General features: G+C 39.2%; 2 protein-coding genes and 1 long non-coding RNA gene across 3 annotated transcripts in view; 1 reads left to right on the top strand and 2 right to left on the bottom strand.

Moving 5' to 3' along the window:
* Positions 1–4,889, top strand: part of MARCHF1 (membrane associated ring-CH-type finger 1) — a 544,235-nt gene extending 539,346 nt beyond the window's left edge. Inside the window, exon 8 of the mRNA XM_055085795.1 lies at positions 4,591–4,889. Coding sequence (XP_054941770.1) covers positions 4,591–4,889 — 299 coding nt within the window. The remainder of the gene's footprint in view (positions 1–4,590) is intronic.
* LOC112065677 (uncharacterized) overlaps positions 1–8,456 on the bottom strand; it is a 14,993-nt gene extending 6,537 nt beyond the window's left edge. The window contains exons 1-4 of the long non-coding RNA XR_003680447.2: positions 6,613–8,456; positions 6,151–6,275; positions 4,882–5,277; positions 4,209–4,338 (exon numbers count right to left, since the gene is read on the bottom strand). This is a non-coding gene — a long non-coding RNA (uncharacterized lncRNA). The remainder of the gene's footprint in view (positions 1–4,208; positions 4,339–4,881; positions 5,278–6,150; positions 6,276–6,612) is intronic.
* A 4,251-nt stretch (positions 8,457–12,707) lies between these two features.
* TMA16 (translation machinery associated 16 homolog) overlaps positions 12,708–15,925 on the bottom strand; it is a 32,723-nt gene continuing 29,505 nt past the window's right edge. The window contains exons 6-7 of the mRNA XM_007115960.2: positions 14,225–14,267; positions 12,708–12,922 (exon numbers count right to left, since the gene is read on the bottom strand). Of these exons, the coding sequence (XP_007116022.1) occupies positions 12,742–12,922; positions 14,225–14,267 (224 nt within the window). The 3' untranslated portion in view covers positions 12,708–12,741. The remainder of the gene's footprint in view (positions 12,923–14,224; positions 14,268–15,925) is intronic.

The following is a 15,925-nucleotide window of genomic DNA, read 5'->3' as shown; positions in this document are numbered from 1 at the left end:
ATAAATGAAAAAGAAATGAAGGAAATAATAGCAAAGATCAATAAAACTAAAAGGTGGTTCTTTGAGAAGATAAACAAAATTGGTAAACCATTAGCCAGATTCGTCAAGAAAAAAAGGGAGAATACTCAAATCAATAGAATTAGAAATGAAAAAGGAGAAGTAGCAACTGACACTGCAGAAATACAAAGGATCATGAGCGATTACTACAAGCAACTATATGGCAGTAAAATGGACACCCTGGAAGAAATGGACAAATTCTTAGAAAAGCACAACATTCAGAGACTGAACCAGGAAGAAATAGAAAATATAAACAGACCAGTCACAAGCACTGAAATTGAGACTGTGATTAAAAATCTTCCAACAAACAAAAGCCCAGGACCCGATGGCTTCACAGGCAAATTCTATCAAACATTTAGAGAAGAGCTAACACCTATATTTCTCACTCTGCCAAAATTTAGCAGAGGGAGGAACACTCCCAAACTCATTCTACGAGATCACCATCACCCTGATACCAAAAGCAGATAAAGATGTCACAAAGAAAGAAAACTACTGACCAATATCACTGATGAACATCGATGCAAAAATCCTCAATAAAATACTAGCAAACAGAATCCAGCAGCACATGAAAAGGATCATACACGATCATCAAGTGGGGTTTATCCCAGGAATGCAAGGATTCTTCAATGTATGCAAATCAATCAATGTGATACACCATATTAACAAATGAAGGTGAAAAACCATATGATCATTTCAATTGGTGCAGAAAAGGCTTTTGACAAAATGCAACACAGTTTTATGATAAAAAACCCTCCAGAAAGTAGGCATAGAGGGAACTCACCTCAACATAATAAAGGCCATATATGACAAACCCACCGCCAACATCATTCTCAATGGTGAAAAACTGAAACCATTTCCACTAAGATCAGGACCAAGACAAGGTTGCCCACTCTCCCCACTGTTATTCAACATAGTTTTGGAAGTTTTAGCCATAGCAATCAGAGAAGAGAAAGAAATAAAAGGAGTCCAAATCAGAAAAGAAAAAGTAAAGCTGTCACTGTTTGCAGATGACATGATACTAGACATAGAGAATCCTAAAGATGCTACCAGAAAACTACTAGAGCTAATCAATGAATTTGGTAAAGTAGCAGGATACAAAATTAATGCACAGAAATCTTGTATTCCTACACACTAATGATGAAAAATCTAAAAGAGAAATTAAGGAATCACTCCCATTTACCATTGCAACAAAAAGAATAAAATACCTAGGAATAAACCTACGTAAGGAGAAAAAAACCTATATGCAGAAAACTACAAGACACTGATGAAAGAAATCAAAGACAACGCAAACAGATAGAGATATACCATGTTCTTGGACTGGAAGAATCAACATTGTGAAAATGACTCTACTACCCAAAGCAATCTACACAATGCAATCCCTACCAACCTACCAATGACATTTTTCACAGAACTAGAACAAAAAAGTTCACAATTTTTATGGAAACACAAAAGGCCCTGAATAGCCAAAGCAATCTTGAGAAAGAAAAATGGAGCTGGAAGAATCAGGCTCCTGGACTTCAGACTATACTACAAAGCTACAGTAATCAAGACAGTATGGTACTGGCAGAAAAACAGAAATGTAGATCTATGGAACAGGATAGAAAGCCCAGAGATAAACCCAGGCACATATGGTCACCTTATCTTTGATAAGGGAGTCAAGAATATACAGTGCAGAAAATACAGCCTCCAATAAGTGGTGCTGGGAAAACTGGACAGCTACATGTGAAAGAATGAAATTAGAACACTCCCTACCTCCATTCACAAAAATAAACTCAAAATGGATTAAAGACCTAAATATAAGGCCAGCCGGTATAAAACTCTTAGAGGAAAACCTAGGCAGAACACTCTATGACATAAATCACAGCAAGATCCTTTTTGACCCACCTCCTATACAAATGGAAATGAAACAAAAATAAACAAATGAGACCTAATCAAACTTAAAAGCTTTTGCACAGTAAAGGAAACCGTAAATAAGAGGAAAAGACAGCCCTCAGAATGGGAGAAAACTTTTGCAAATGAAGCAACTGACAAAAGATTAATCTTCAAAATTTACAAGCAGCTCATTCAGCTCAATATCAAAAAAACATACAACCCAATCCAAAACTGGCAGGAGACCTAAATAGAAATTTCTCCGCAGAAGATATACAGATTGCCAACAAACACGTGAAAAGATGCCCACCACCACTAATTAGTTGAGAAATGCACATCAAAACTACACTGAGGTATCATCTCACACCAGTCAGAATGGCCATCATCAAAAAGTCTACAAACAACAAATGCTGGCAAGGGTGTGAAGAAAAGGGAACCCTCTTGCACTGTTGGTGGGAATGTAAATTGTTAGAGCCATTATGGAGAACGGTATGGAGGATCCTTAAAAAACTAAATATAGAACTACCGTATGATCCAGCAACCCCACTCCTGGGCATATATCCAGAGAAAACCATAATTCGAAAAGACACATGCACCCCAATGTTCATAGCAGCACTATTTACAATAGCCAGGACATGGAAGCCACCTAAGTGTCCGTTGACAGAGGAATGGATAAAGAAGATGTGGTACATATATACAATAGAATATCAGCCATAAAAAAGAATTAAATAATGCCATTTGCAGCAACATGGATGGACCTAGAGGTTGTCATACTGAGTGAAGGAAGTCAGACAGAGAAATACATATATCAAAGTTAGAACTTAAAAGCTTTCATTCATCCTTAAAATGTCCACTGAGCAAGGCAGGGTGGAAAACAAAGACCAAGCAGACGTAGATCCTGCACTGTCAAGATTATGGCACAGCAGAGAACAAATAACTTATGTCAGAGAGCGACTCATGCCACAAGTGTAAAAAATAACATGAAACTGGAAGAGTGAGAACGTTTATTCCCAGCTGGAAATTATTTCTGAGTCAGGTTTTGTGGGACAGGTAGACATTCAGAAATAGAGAAGCAAAATTCTGAGAGAAGAAATATCACGGGCAGAGGCTTGGAAGGAGAGAATCTCCAGGCACTTCCAGGGCACAGGTGGTAGTGTCATTTAGGAATCAGAGGGGAAAATGAGATGGAATACATGGGGGTTTCCCTAAAAATGGGCGACAAAACACACTTCAGCTTGTCTGTGGTTAACATCCTTCTAAACAAGGAGACATTACTGCTCAATTGAACGCTGAGAGCAAAAATCCTTCTAAATGTGGAGAACTCCAAGATGTCTTATTTGTATACTGAGTCTTCCCTGCAGATTTCTAAATAAAGAAACTTGTGATCATCTTCTACAACAGGGTTCCTCAACCTCAGCACCATCGGCCTTTTGGACTAGGTAACTCCTTGGCGTCCTACACGTTGCGGGATGCTGGCAAGGCAGCATCACAGGACTTACCAAGTCAGCAGCACCCGCCCAACACCAGGTATAACGATCAACATCTCCAGAGTCCGCTCAGTGGCCCGGGGGCACACAACTACCCCCAGTTGTAAGCTGCCGGTACCCCCAGCTCAGTGAGTCAGGCCTGTTGTCCTTGCCCAGACAGGATTACGGAGCAAGGCAAGCCCTTCAACGTGAGGCAAACGGAGCAGGGGTCCATTTTGCGTCCAGAAGCATAATGTATTCATAAATGTCACTCTTACAAAAGACAGACAGGACGTTTCTTATAACTCTATTCACTGTTATAAGTAAGTAAAACCCGACTTCCCTAAAGTGTGGTTTCCAACCCACCCTTCTCTTTAACTTGACAGCCTCTCACATGAATGAAGGCAGCTATCACATCCTCCGTACCATCCTAATGTTGGCAAGAGGTGGTCTCTGGACCGTCATATATTTAACATTTATAATTATTTGCGGCATAAATACTGTTGTAGTTACAGAAACGCTCGTGACAGAGTTTTAAAAACTCTTTTGTGAAAGACAGTCCATTTCCAGTTATGGTGATGGAAATTAAGAGAAAATATTGATTGATGTCTAAGAAAGAGATGGTTCTCAGTAGCAAAATATAAGATTGACAAAACGAGTGACTAAAATCCTAAATCTTATGCATGTCTGTACTCAGGAATTCTGAGATGTGGCAGCTTCTTTCTTTCTCTCTCTTTTTTTGTTTTAATTTTAAAGGTAATGAGGGTGGGGAAGGGACCCATGGGTACAATCCCACGCATGTACCTATTACATTACCTTAAGAGGATTCTGAAGTCTGATTCCTTCACTCAGTATGTGCACTATCCTTCCTTAAAGATTTAGCTGTAAGGAATAAATGTCGAAGTATCTGATGTAGTATCTGATGATCACAGTAGGTTCTTGATGGCTAAGAGAGAGATGAGAGACATCATTACAGTGGTAGGGGAGAGAATTTCTTCATGTACAATTTTGGCAATACCTCGAGAATATTTAAAGCAATTAAGCAATCAGCTTATAATTTTTAGTAGTTGTTAAGAATATATTCCTGATCTATGAAATATTAACAGGCTGGCATGATCCTTTGAAGGAACCATAGGAAAAAAATCACCAAATCCATCAATAAAGACTTGGTGGTAATGTTCTCTCTTTTATTTCAAAGGTGTCCTTGAATGGCCATTTTGGACAAAACTGGTTGTGGTGGCCATCGGCTTCACGGGAGGTTTGGTCTTCATGTATGTACAGTGCAAGGTCTACGTTCAGCTGTGGCGCAGGCTGAAGGCCTACAACCGCGTGATCTTTGTGCAGAACTGCCCCGACACGGCCAAGAGGCTGGAGAAGAACTGCTCCTGCACGGTGAACACGGATGCCAAGGAGGTCGGGGCAGTGCCTGCCTTACAAACGGGGACCAACGCGCTGCCACCTTCGGAGGGCGGCCCCCCCGAAGTCATACCCGTGTGATGGGGCCAGCTGGGAGCGTGTCACTGGAGTATCGCCTGGCCCTCAGCCACTACAAGTGACAGAAGTGGTCCTGAGTTAGTCACCCTCTTTATCTTCTCTCCTCTTTCTGACTCATTTGTCCTCACTTTGCTCAAAAAGGAAAGGAGAAGAAACACCAAATGATCAGGATCCCATGAAGCAGTCTCAAGCGTGAAGAGAAAATGTGAAAAGTTGGCTGGAGAATGATTTGTGAGACAAGGACCGCTGGAGCAAGGGATGCTTTCAGGCAATGAGGAGAGACTAACTGGACAGACCCATGAGTCTTCACAGTAACAGGACAAGGTTAAGAATACGGACTTGAATTGCAACATGTCTTTCTTCTAGGGCCTTGTAATGTTAACTCTCTCATCTGGAAATGACAAACACATTTGGTTTTAAGCTTGAAATTATCTGCATTATCCCTAAGGCACATCAGAAGCAAACTCAGAAGATGCATATTTTGATATTCATACTTCGACAGCTAACAGGTTTTTATGGCTATAGTGGAGTCCAGTTGTTTTGACAGATGCATGTTTTTAAAATAGATGCAATACACATTTGAAGTATTAATACTTGGACTTATGTTTAAATCATGATTTTCAGAGATTTTTGGGTTTAATTAGCTCTGTTAAATACCCACAGAAGCCTTGTATACTCCACCTGGACCCTCTAAAACAGTGTTGTCCAACAGAAATATAATGTGAGCCACAAATGAAGGCCACATATGCACATTTAAATTTTCTTGTAGCCCCATTAGAAAAAGTAAAATAGGTGAAATGAATTTTGATAATATATTTTATTTAACACTATATACCCAAGTTATCATTTCAACGTCATCAATATAAAAAGTATTGAGTTATTTTACAGCTTTTTTTATGAACCAAGTCTTCAAAATCCAGTATGTTTACAGCATAGCTCAATTTCAAGTAAACTTATTGGCTAGTGCAGCCCTAAAATTAGAGACAAAGCCTCTGCTTCATTTAACAACTGAATCTTTCAAAACAGCAGCTTAATTCATTCTTTTATTCAAAGTATCACAAATACTATTTTACAAAGCACTAAATTAATCAAATTAAATATCTTGGTTAAGAGTTAGATGAAGTTACCATTTCTCTAAAGGGTGAAAAAACAAAACTATAAAGCAATCTGCCTGTCGTAAGTTCTGAAATTAACTTATTTGCTACTATGAAGCACTTATAATAGGGAAAATAAAAATTTAATATCTTTGTTAAGTCAAACGTACCTTTTTTTTTTTAATGAGGTGTCAACTTGACAGATGAGTAGTTATAACCAAGCATTTAGACTGTATTTTAAAAAGCTGACAGTATTCCCCTTGCTCAGCTGGGAGGCAAAAATATTCAACAGATCCTGTGATAAGTAATAAATTGAACTGTTTAGGTTTGACAGTTCAGTTGATTATTGTATTCTTTGCATATTCATGTAAAAAGTGTGAATGACATAGCAGTGAGCTAGATTAATGATTATAAATATAGTGGCCTGTCAAAGAGAGATGTCTTACATAAAATGAGGTGATTTATTTTTGCTAGCTGTCGTATTTATTATTGTGAAAAGGCAACCGTGATGGCCATAGAACCAAAGCATGGGTATCACATTGCACAAATCTGGGTATCACATTGATGCACTTTGTAATTGTCAGTCGGCTTTTTCCTCACAGGTTACCATAGGGAAAGAAAAGAGAAATTACCTTCTACTGAGGAGAACTTTGATACGATACGAGTAGTGGCTGACACCGAGTCCAGATAGTCCCAGTTCCTAGAAATAAAGCAAAGGTCAACAGTATCGACTTTGTGTGTGTGTGGCATGTGTTTGTTCCTGTATATAAATGAGAAAAACGTCAAGGTATTCAGTCGGGCAGGAAACAAAAGGTTTAAAACCCATCTTTCTTAAAACTTGCTGTAGGAGCTCGGAATGAAGGCACAGGAAAAACTAAGTTGAGGCAACTAAACTGGACCAAAATTTCTGCACAAATACGGACATAGTGGTGTAATTAAAAATATATGAAGCTTAAACAACCTGGACTTTGTATTAACTCCTTAAATGTCCATTTTCAAGGTTTCAGATAAATACACTCATGGATAATGAAGCTTTAGGGGATTTAACCATGGCACCTCACCCAAGGGATTAAAGGGGATTCATTTTTTTCTGATAATTTTCCTAAACATTTTATTAATCCATTTCTCCTGAGGTTTAGCAATGGCAACAGTTGTTTACAAATATTCCTGAGGGAACAAAATCTAGCCACCAGCAGACAAAGAAATGTTGATTTCTCTTGTTTGCTCTGTAGGGAAAAGGATGATTTATCTGAATTATACCATAAATACCATTTAAATTCTGTCCAAACTTTAGCAGTATAGGTAAGTGCATAATTTCACAGTGGAAGACAATTGGCTTAATAAATAATAATTTATTAAGGGGCATACTGAACACTAAGAAATTCTAGAATGAAAAGTAAAGATAAGCATTACTGTATTAATGATAAAAAATGACATGGCGTTTTAAAACCATACGTAAATTCTCAAAATGAACTTGAATAGGCTTTGACTTTCTTGAAATGAGAAAATAATATAGCTCCCTAACACATTAAAAGTCAACATTATTCTGCTACTCTTTTTTAAACGCTGAACTCCTGAATTTAAATCTTTAAAAGTTCTCCCATAATGGCTGTTGGTAGTTCAAACAATCTGAAGTAACTATGTGCATTTAAAACCTAATGTTGATTATTTTCTTTTCTGTTCTGTGTGGCAATGGTACATTTGTCCTTTGGATGACCGCGTTTGGCTTCGTGACAACACTTTTGTGGACTGGATATACCCTTCAGAAAGAAAAACTGCTCTCCGGAATGGCAATTTTTTGAAGCATGCTCACCTGCTTATGTAAGAAATAAAATGGAATTGAAACAAAGAACTGAAATTGAAGAATAAACTTATAGTTCTGCTAAAACCTTGGCTTTTTATCATCATGAATCTGTGGTATTATCAATACCAGAAAACATACATTTATGCTGTTGATTTTTTAAAGAACTGTCACTCTAACTGTGTAAGATCAAAGATTAAATTGTAAACAAATGAAATCCAGTATTTTTTTTAAAGTGAAGCCCAAAGGGCAATTAAACAAATGTACAAACAAAATGTAAAAAAACAAAACAAAAATGTTCCCATCGACTTGGGCTATAAAGCAATAGAGAAATAAAAGGAAGACAGGTATATATACTCTGGAGTCTTTCAAAATGCCCTAGGATTAAATCTCACTCCGAGCTTGTTACATGTGATTATAGTCCCAGAGATGGCCACATAGTCACATTTATCTTGTTTTGCAAAAGGTCCCTAAAACATCTATTTATTTGGGCTGGAAGACTAGCTCATTAGAGCAATGACGTCACTAAGATACTCTAATTGTCATGGAGGTGAGGTGGGGAGGAAGATTTTTGCATCTGCCTGACACAATTTACCTTTCCTTGCCATGCCAATGAATATTCTGGAACAAAGTAGAGCTCTTAAAACTTATTATTGTAGTTGTCATACAATAATTGTGTAGGACTTACACTTTAATTAAGAAAGATGAAAATCAGTTTTCTTTCCTTAAGTCAGCCCAAAGGTGCTATTTTACCTATCCATACAGTTGAAAGGAAGTACTGTTATTTTGGGCTGCAGTGTTTCCTCCACATCTGAAGAAAGCCCATTTGAAACTGCATTAAAACAAACAAGGAAAAATTATTTTAACTGTGTGCAATTTCGGGGATTGAGCATTCGTACCTTTTTTCGGTTTTACCTAATTCTCTTGCATTAACAATTTACTGTTTTGTGAATAACGTGTACTAAGACAAATTAAGGAAAAGAAAATAATTACCTGTGAAAGACAGACTTTGTATATTAAACAAGTGATCCAAACCTTTGTTGTGGTTTCTATATTTTTTGCCTCTTACCTGGATTTCTGCAGATTTGTACCTGCAACATTCAAACAGCCTTGGGTTCTTAAGATTTTTTTTTATATATAAATTTATTTTTGGCTGCGTTGGGTCTTCGTTGCTGTGTGCGGGCTTTCTCTAGTCGTGGCGAGCAGGGGCTACTCTTCGTTGCGATGCGTGGGCTTCTCGTTGCAGAGCACGGGCTTCAGTCGTTGTAGCTCGTGGGCTTAGTTGCTCTGTGGCATGTGGGATCCTCCTGGACCAGGGCTCGAACCCATGTTCCCTGCATTGGCAGGCGGATTCCTAACCACTGCGCCACCAGGGAAGCCCGAGTTCTTAAGATTTTATAATGGTCTGGGTTTTTAAGCAGGGTCTGAACATATTTTAAGGCCTACATAGGTTGATTAACCCATGACGTGTTAGGAAGGATTAGACAGGTGCATTAACAAGGGAAAACCAATGCAAATAAACTATACAGACTTTCAAACCCTGTTTTAAAGAAGAAGAAAAAAAAAACTTTAAGAAAAATCGCTACGTAATCTAGAGAAAGTATTTTCTCATGAATAAGGCTTGGATATACAAAAAAATATGACAGCATTTTTCTCCCCAGAGATAATAAATACTAAGAGAAAGACTTTGGAATCTATTTCTAACCTAAGAGGAGGTTTGCTGATTAGTGAAGAAAACGTCCCCCTCCAAAGCCCCAACTTCTAAGCCTGAATCCAGTGGGTCAACAGACTGCCTGGCCAGGGTGCCCGCCGGCTTTTTAGACCAATTGTATGAGCTCGTTCTTCTGCCCAAGTTGGATACCCACACTCCCAAATCACAACACACCTAGATCACAGATCATTGTCACTGTGTGTTCAGCTAGTGATCTAAAACTGGGAGCTGTGACGGGTACCAAGGGCAGCAAGGGTCGGGTGGATGCTTTAACTCAGGGAAATGGCAAGGCAGGCAGCAAAGTCCTGAACAAGAAACGCCCGGCAAGATTCAGCCAGTAAGGAAACAAGCCCTTGTCAGAGCAAGTTCATTACTTACAGAGACGGCGAAAGACAGATGAACAGAGGTGCCAACTCCCCATGAGTCTCGTCCCAAGGAAGGCACAGGAAAAAAAGGGGCCAGAGGAGGGGATAACACAATATCCGGGGCAGGACGCCCGTTGCTGAGAAGCCGATTCCATGACGCGGCTAAGCAATTTTGCAGCCTGCAGCTACGCCCGAGACTGAGGCAGGAAAAGTCTCATACTTCATCAGAACCTGGGAGGCAATGACAACCTGTCTCACTTGTCCTCCCCAGAAGACAGGGAGGCAAATGTGGAGTGCCCTGGGGTACCTCCTCACAAGCATCCTACGTCCTCCTCTTCCAAGAAGACCACGCAGCATTCTTCTAAGGCTCAGGCTAGCTGCGCCCAAGCCTGGCCTCGGTGGGCACACACACAGTCATCAGGGTGCCAGCAGAGCACCGTCCTACCCTAGGAAGGGACAGAAGGCCAGTGTGTCTGAAATGAAGCCAGCCAAGGGCACGTGGAAACAAGCTGAGGTTGGAGAGGCCGTCAGGAATCAGAACATCTCAGGCCTCGCTGGCCATGGTACAGCATGTGAATTTCATTCCAAACGTGCTGGATGTCAATGCAGGTTCATCAGCTGTAACAAAGGTACCATCTGGCAGGGGACGTCAGTCAGGGGCAGGCTGGCGGGGACGCTGTGCATGTGGGGCAAGGCAGTAGATGGGAGATCTCTTTACCTGCCTCTTGACTTTGATGTGAACCCAAAACTTCTTTAAAAAATAAAAGTGGCCAGAAATAAAATTATACCCCATCAAATAAACATACCAAAGCGGACACCTATTCAACCTCCTGCCCTGAAGCATAAGCGTTACAAGAGTAGAAAAGGCTATTTGAGGTGAACAGAGTCCCAAAGAGAGATCTACGTCTGCAAGGCAAGAAGTGGCCAGATATTAGGAACAGAGACTGCAGATACCAGTTACCGGGTCTGAGCTCAGAAACGTTATCATTAGCCCAAGTCCATGGAGTTCAGCTTGCTGATGTAGACCAGGGGTTGGCAGACTGTGGCAAGCAGGCCAAATCCAGCCTGCAGCCTATTTGGGTACGGCCACAATGGGTTTTATATTTTTAAAGGGTGGTAAAACACACACACACATACACAAGAGAATATGCAACAGAAACTGCATTTGGCCTGCAACATCTCAAATATTTACAATACTATCTGCCATTCCATTTTACTATTTGCCAGCCACTGGTTTACACAGAAATGCCAACAAAGTGTTACTCTTACTCTGTTCCACGGCCATGGACTGAAGCAGCGACCTTACAAAGGTGTAACACTCCCTGAAAAGGGGCCGGGTAAGTGTCACTGCAGAAAGAACATGTTCTATAGACAGTGGCTAAAGGGCCGTTTGAGAGCACTGAAGACAAATGATCTCTTAGGCTACTGTGGTCCAGCCAGGAGTCACGGGACAGTTACCGTCCTAAATCCATTCATTCAACAAATATTGATCTGTCCTGGTTCCAAGCAGTATAGCTTGTTATACTTTTTGCTTTGAAAGCATAGGGAAAACCAGGGACAAATGTTTGAGGGGGAGAATGATCTGCCATTTTCACAAGTTATTTACCTAACAGTAACGTTTTTTAAATATCAGACCAGATAAAACGGTTTTTATTCTCTTTACTGTAATTTATGACTCAGTTTTGATGGCCATTTTGAAACTAAAAATGAATCCCCTCCCCCTAAAAAAGGAGAAGGAAACTTTCCAATGACTAAAGAGATAGGAACTTATTATATAACCATAAAACCATACTTTTGCACAGATTACTTAAAGCCAAAGCAAGGCAGCATCAGTTAAATCATTAAACATTAAATAATTAGAACCTTCAGAAGTAAAATCATAGAAATGTTTTATTTTTCTGAAGTAAAAAAACTGTTAACCAGACTTAGTTGATACCTAGTTACGTCATACAGCACTTTTTTTCCCTTGAAAATACTCAAATACTCTTGCATTGCATTCTTTAGAAAACGGACTAGAAGATACCTGCATTTAACAAGTTCTGTGAAGAACATTCAACCACATCCATGTTTTTCACGATACTAGAAATACAGTTATGTGTCAGGTTAACCTATCTCTTAGAAGAAAAAATAAGATAATTGAAATAACTAGTTTTCTAATCTTTAGCTCCGTTTCCACAAATAAAACCTATCACTTTTCACAATGAGAAAGCAAACAATAATATACAAACCAAAAGAGCTAACCTGAAATCATTCATCCCCTTTGTCAAGATAACAGGTTAAATGCAGGAGAGCAACAAAACAAGAACAGTTACCGGTTTTTTTAAACCATTTAACTAACTCTGGCTCAGAGTTAATAAATAACAGCAACGAGCAATCCATAAATGTATATGAATTCCGTATCACATTCTCCCTGTTTTAAAAGGAAAGAAAATAGCTTTAATGTGTAAGAGGAAGACGAGTAAAACATATTGCTACAAGGCAATTTTGCCGTCGTCACTGCTCAAGAAGTACCACAGTAACCTTCTAGCAAACAGCTGCTGCCCGTGCCCCAAACGTGAGATTAGCTGATTCTAAGTAAACATGAGGGGAAAGTTTACAACATTTTTTGTCCTCGTTCATATTGCTCTCCCAGCCCCAGAAATTCAGATTAAATGGATTTTGCAGAGCACTTCTACCTAGTCTAACAACTTAATGTAAACATAAAGCCACATTCATTTTTAAGTTAAAATCATAACACTGTTTTTGAAACTGAAAACGGGATTCTCATCCTATAAGGGAATAAGCTAAACAGCAAACTGTTGTGTAGAGACAATTATTTGCCATAATCAATTCAAGTGTAACTTGAAGTCCTCAAATTGTTTATTTTCAACTCAAGTAAAGACAATTAGGCCGCTGCAGTCATTTCCTCGTCTGTGTCACCTGACTCATCTTTCAGCTCCGATTCTCCTAAATCTCGGCCCTCGGCCGTCACAGTTTTCCTCTTACGCTTCTTAGGCAGTGCATCATTAGCACAGACTGTTCTCGTCTTAATGTTTGGCAATTTCTTCAGATCGAAATCCCATTCCCTGGGCAAAGGAGAGAACGCAGAGGGTGGGTGAGGGGTGAGGCAGGGCAGTAATAAAGTCAACACTCAAAACTAAGCAGAAGAAAGTTTATCAATTTACAGCAGATTCAAATGCACTAGAAGGAAACAATATAAATGCACTAGAAAAAAAAATAATGTCCCAAGAACCGAGGTTTGCTTTTTCCATACTTACTGCACTTTCTCATTAACCTACAATAGCGGTTAACTGCACAGAGAATTCCACATATTCAAAATTTCCAAAGCAATGCAGGCAAATATTAGGCAGAAGTTACAAGGAAACTCCGTTCCATTCTTTTATTCTCCCTAACCCGAACACTCCCCTCTATTAGGACATATATGATATCAAGAATCTCAGAAGTAGGAACTACATCATCCTGGAAAATCTCCGAAATGCACAGTCAGAAAAGGTTTTTCTTTTCACACACAATGGTAGATCACAATTGTTTTAGTAATCAAACAATTTTTTTGGTTATAATAGAAAACTTTTAGTTCTTCAACCCCAGCTTTTCTGTGACCATCCCATGTTCAATTACTTTACGAGCAACGTGAAGATTCTTCTGAGAACTGAACTCTGATACTAACAGTCTAGGCTAATTTCTTCTCATTTCTGGCTTTCTTTGGGGGAAGCAGAACATATAGTTTTAGGAATAAAGAGAACATTTATATATCTGATTACTTAACATTACAGGCAAAAAAAAATTAATGTATAATCTTAAGCTCCATGTACTTATAAATACATGTACCTAGGCTACAAAGTGAACCCCTTCTTAAATATGATCAATAAATTCTATTAGAGCGAATATTTTATGAATATTAAATATTTACTATGAATTCAGAAGTATAAAAATATAAAATAAGCTTAAGGGTTTCAAATAATACGGACTTAAATGTACCTAATTTCAATTAAAATTTCAGACTGATCAACATGGTCTAGCTAATATCAAAATGATTAATAAAAATTATGTTCTAAAGACAAAGAAACCACGTTTGAAAACTGAAAACAGGAAACCCTCCTCACTGGTCGCCGTCACACAGCGCTATCCGAGAGCCCGCTGGGCCATCTCCCCACGCCACTTCCCACTAGCCACCTTCTCCAGAGGGGGGTGCTGCAAACAGTATGCGGACAACGTAGGAAAAGTCTTACTTCAACTGATGAAAGAGGAGAGGTTAAAAAGAACCCCCTAATTTTCTTTCAGCTCTAACGTCTAGACTCAAAAGGGAAGAAAGTTTATCTCTTACGTATTTTACTTGCAGCTTCAAAGAACAAAAGAGACAGACTCACCTAAAAGTTTTCAGATTACCTGCATTTAAAATGTCTGGAATCTCTGGAAAAGAAAATAATTTATATCTATTAGGCAATGTTTTCTATTGTAACATTTATAGTTTCCTCGTTTATTATCTCAGAAACAATAATAACTGACAGCAAGAACATCCAAAGAAAAAAATTTCAAAGCATGATTATAATGCTATAATGAAAAGTAAGTTGTGCAAGCATAAAGGACTTACTTTAAGAAGGTGATTCAAAAAGAACACTATTAAATAATGTATTCTACCACAGAATCTATAAAATAAAACAAACCTATCAACAAAATAAACTGTCCTTTTAAACAGTAAAGGTGCTTGGCAAATTCTAACTATCAATCCCCTACAACAACATGCTCAGTTGTTTTATATATTTTCTTGGTGAAAGGTGCCATTTTTTCAAGCATATACTTCGCTTTGGCAAGGTAGTTTGTCTGAGGAATGCAAGGATTATTAGATATTAAAAAATACTATTAAAAATGTAAAAAAAATTTAAATAAACTATAATAGATGTTCAATAAAATTTAAACCCATTTAAAATAAAAACTAGGTATATGACAGTTCCTTACCATGATTAGAAAGTGGATCTTAAACCTGTATGTATGGATCATCCTTGCTGATGGAACACAAGAGGCATGTTTAACAAAAAATGGAACACTGCTGCAAAAATTCTGGCCAATGGATAAAATATTAAATAAAATCCAGTATCAATTAATGAAAAAGATAAAAATGTTTGACATGACTGTATGCTGACTTTTACAATAGCTTCAGAAAATAAGAGTATGAGGGGTCAGGTGTTTAAAAGGTATAAATTAAGCACAATTTTTTTTTTTAAGAAATTCTAATAAAATGAGTCAGGAACAGTTTACACCACCATGGAGCAAGAAGGAGAGATGTCAGTTATCTTGTCTTCTCTGAACCTTATCAACACAGCATTTGGTGACAATCTGCCCACATGCTTCTAGATGCTTGTAAACTCGATAGAGTTGACAAAGTTCTTTTCACCAGACACATTCCATGCATCTGGAATAAGGGCTGTGGCATAACTGGAAGACAAGGTCTGAGTTTTAGCACTGGCTCCACCACCAGTAGATGTCTGACCTGGAATGTGCCGTCAATTACTGTTGATTAACCTGGCGGCTGCAGGCTGAACAGACTGAGCACAGAGACCGCCTGGGAGGCTGTCATGATGGCAGAGCTGAGATGGTGGTGGCTCGAGCCAGAGGCGCTGGGGGCAGCAGTGCAAGCCATTAGACTCTTAAGTATATCCTGCCGATGAGCTGGATGTGGAATGAGAAACCGTCAGCAGGGTTTCTGACACGAGCGACGGGGCAAGTGGTGATGTCACTGACGGACACACGGAGCTTGCAGGAGGAGCGAGTTTTAGGAGAAAAGCTGGACTCTGGGACATAAGTTGGAGATGCATATAAGACATTCAAGTAGATACTCTGAGAAACCCAAGTTTGATAATGCAAATCTGGAGTTCTAGCAACAAGTATTGAGAATATAAATTTGCAGTTATGAGCATTTAAATGGTATTTAAAACCACAGGACTGAGGGCTTCCCTGGTGGCGCAGCGGTTGCGCGTCCGCCTGCCGATGCAGGGGAACCGGGTTCGCGCCCCGGTCCGGGGGGATCCCACGTGCCGCGGAGCGGCTGGGCCCGTGAGCCGTGGCCGCTG

Source organism: Physeter macrocephalus, chromosome 7, assembly GCF_002837175.3.
Source record: "Physeter macrocephalus isolate SW-GA chromosome 7, ASM283717v5, whole genome shotgun sequence".
Classification (NCBI taxonomy): Eukaryota; Metazoa; Chordata; class Mammalia; order Artiodactyla; family Physeteridae; genus Physeter; species Physeter macrocephalus.
The sequence above is the reverse complement of the archived record's forward strand: the minus strand, read 5'-3'. Positions and strand labels throughout refer to the sequence as shown.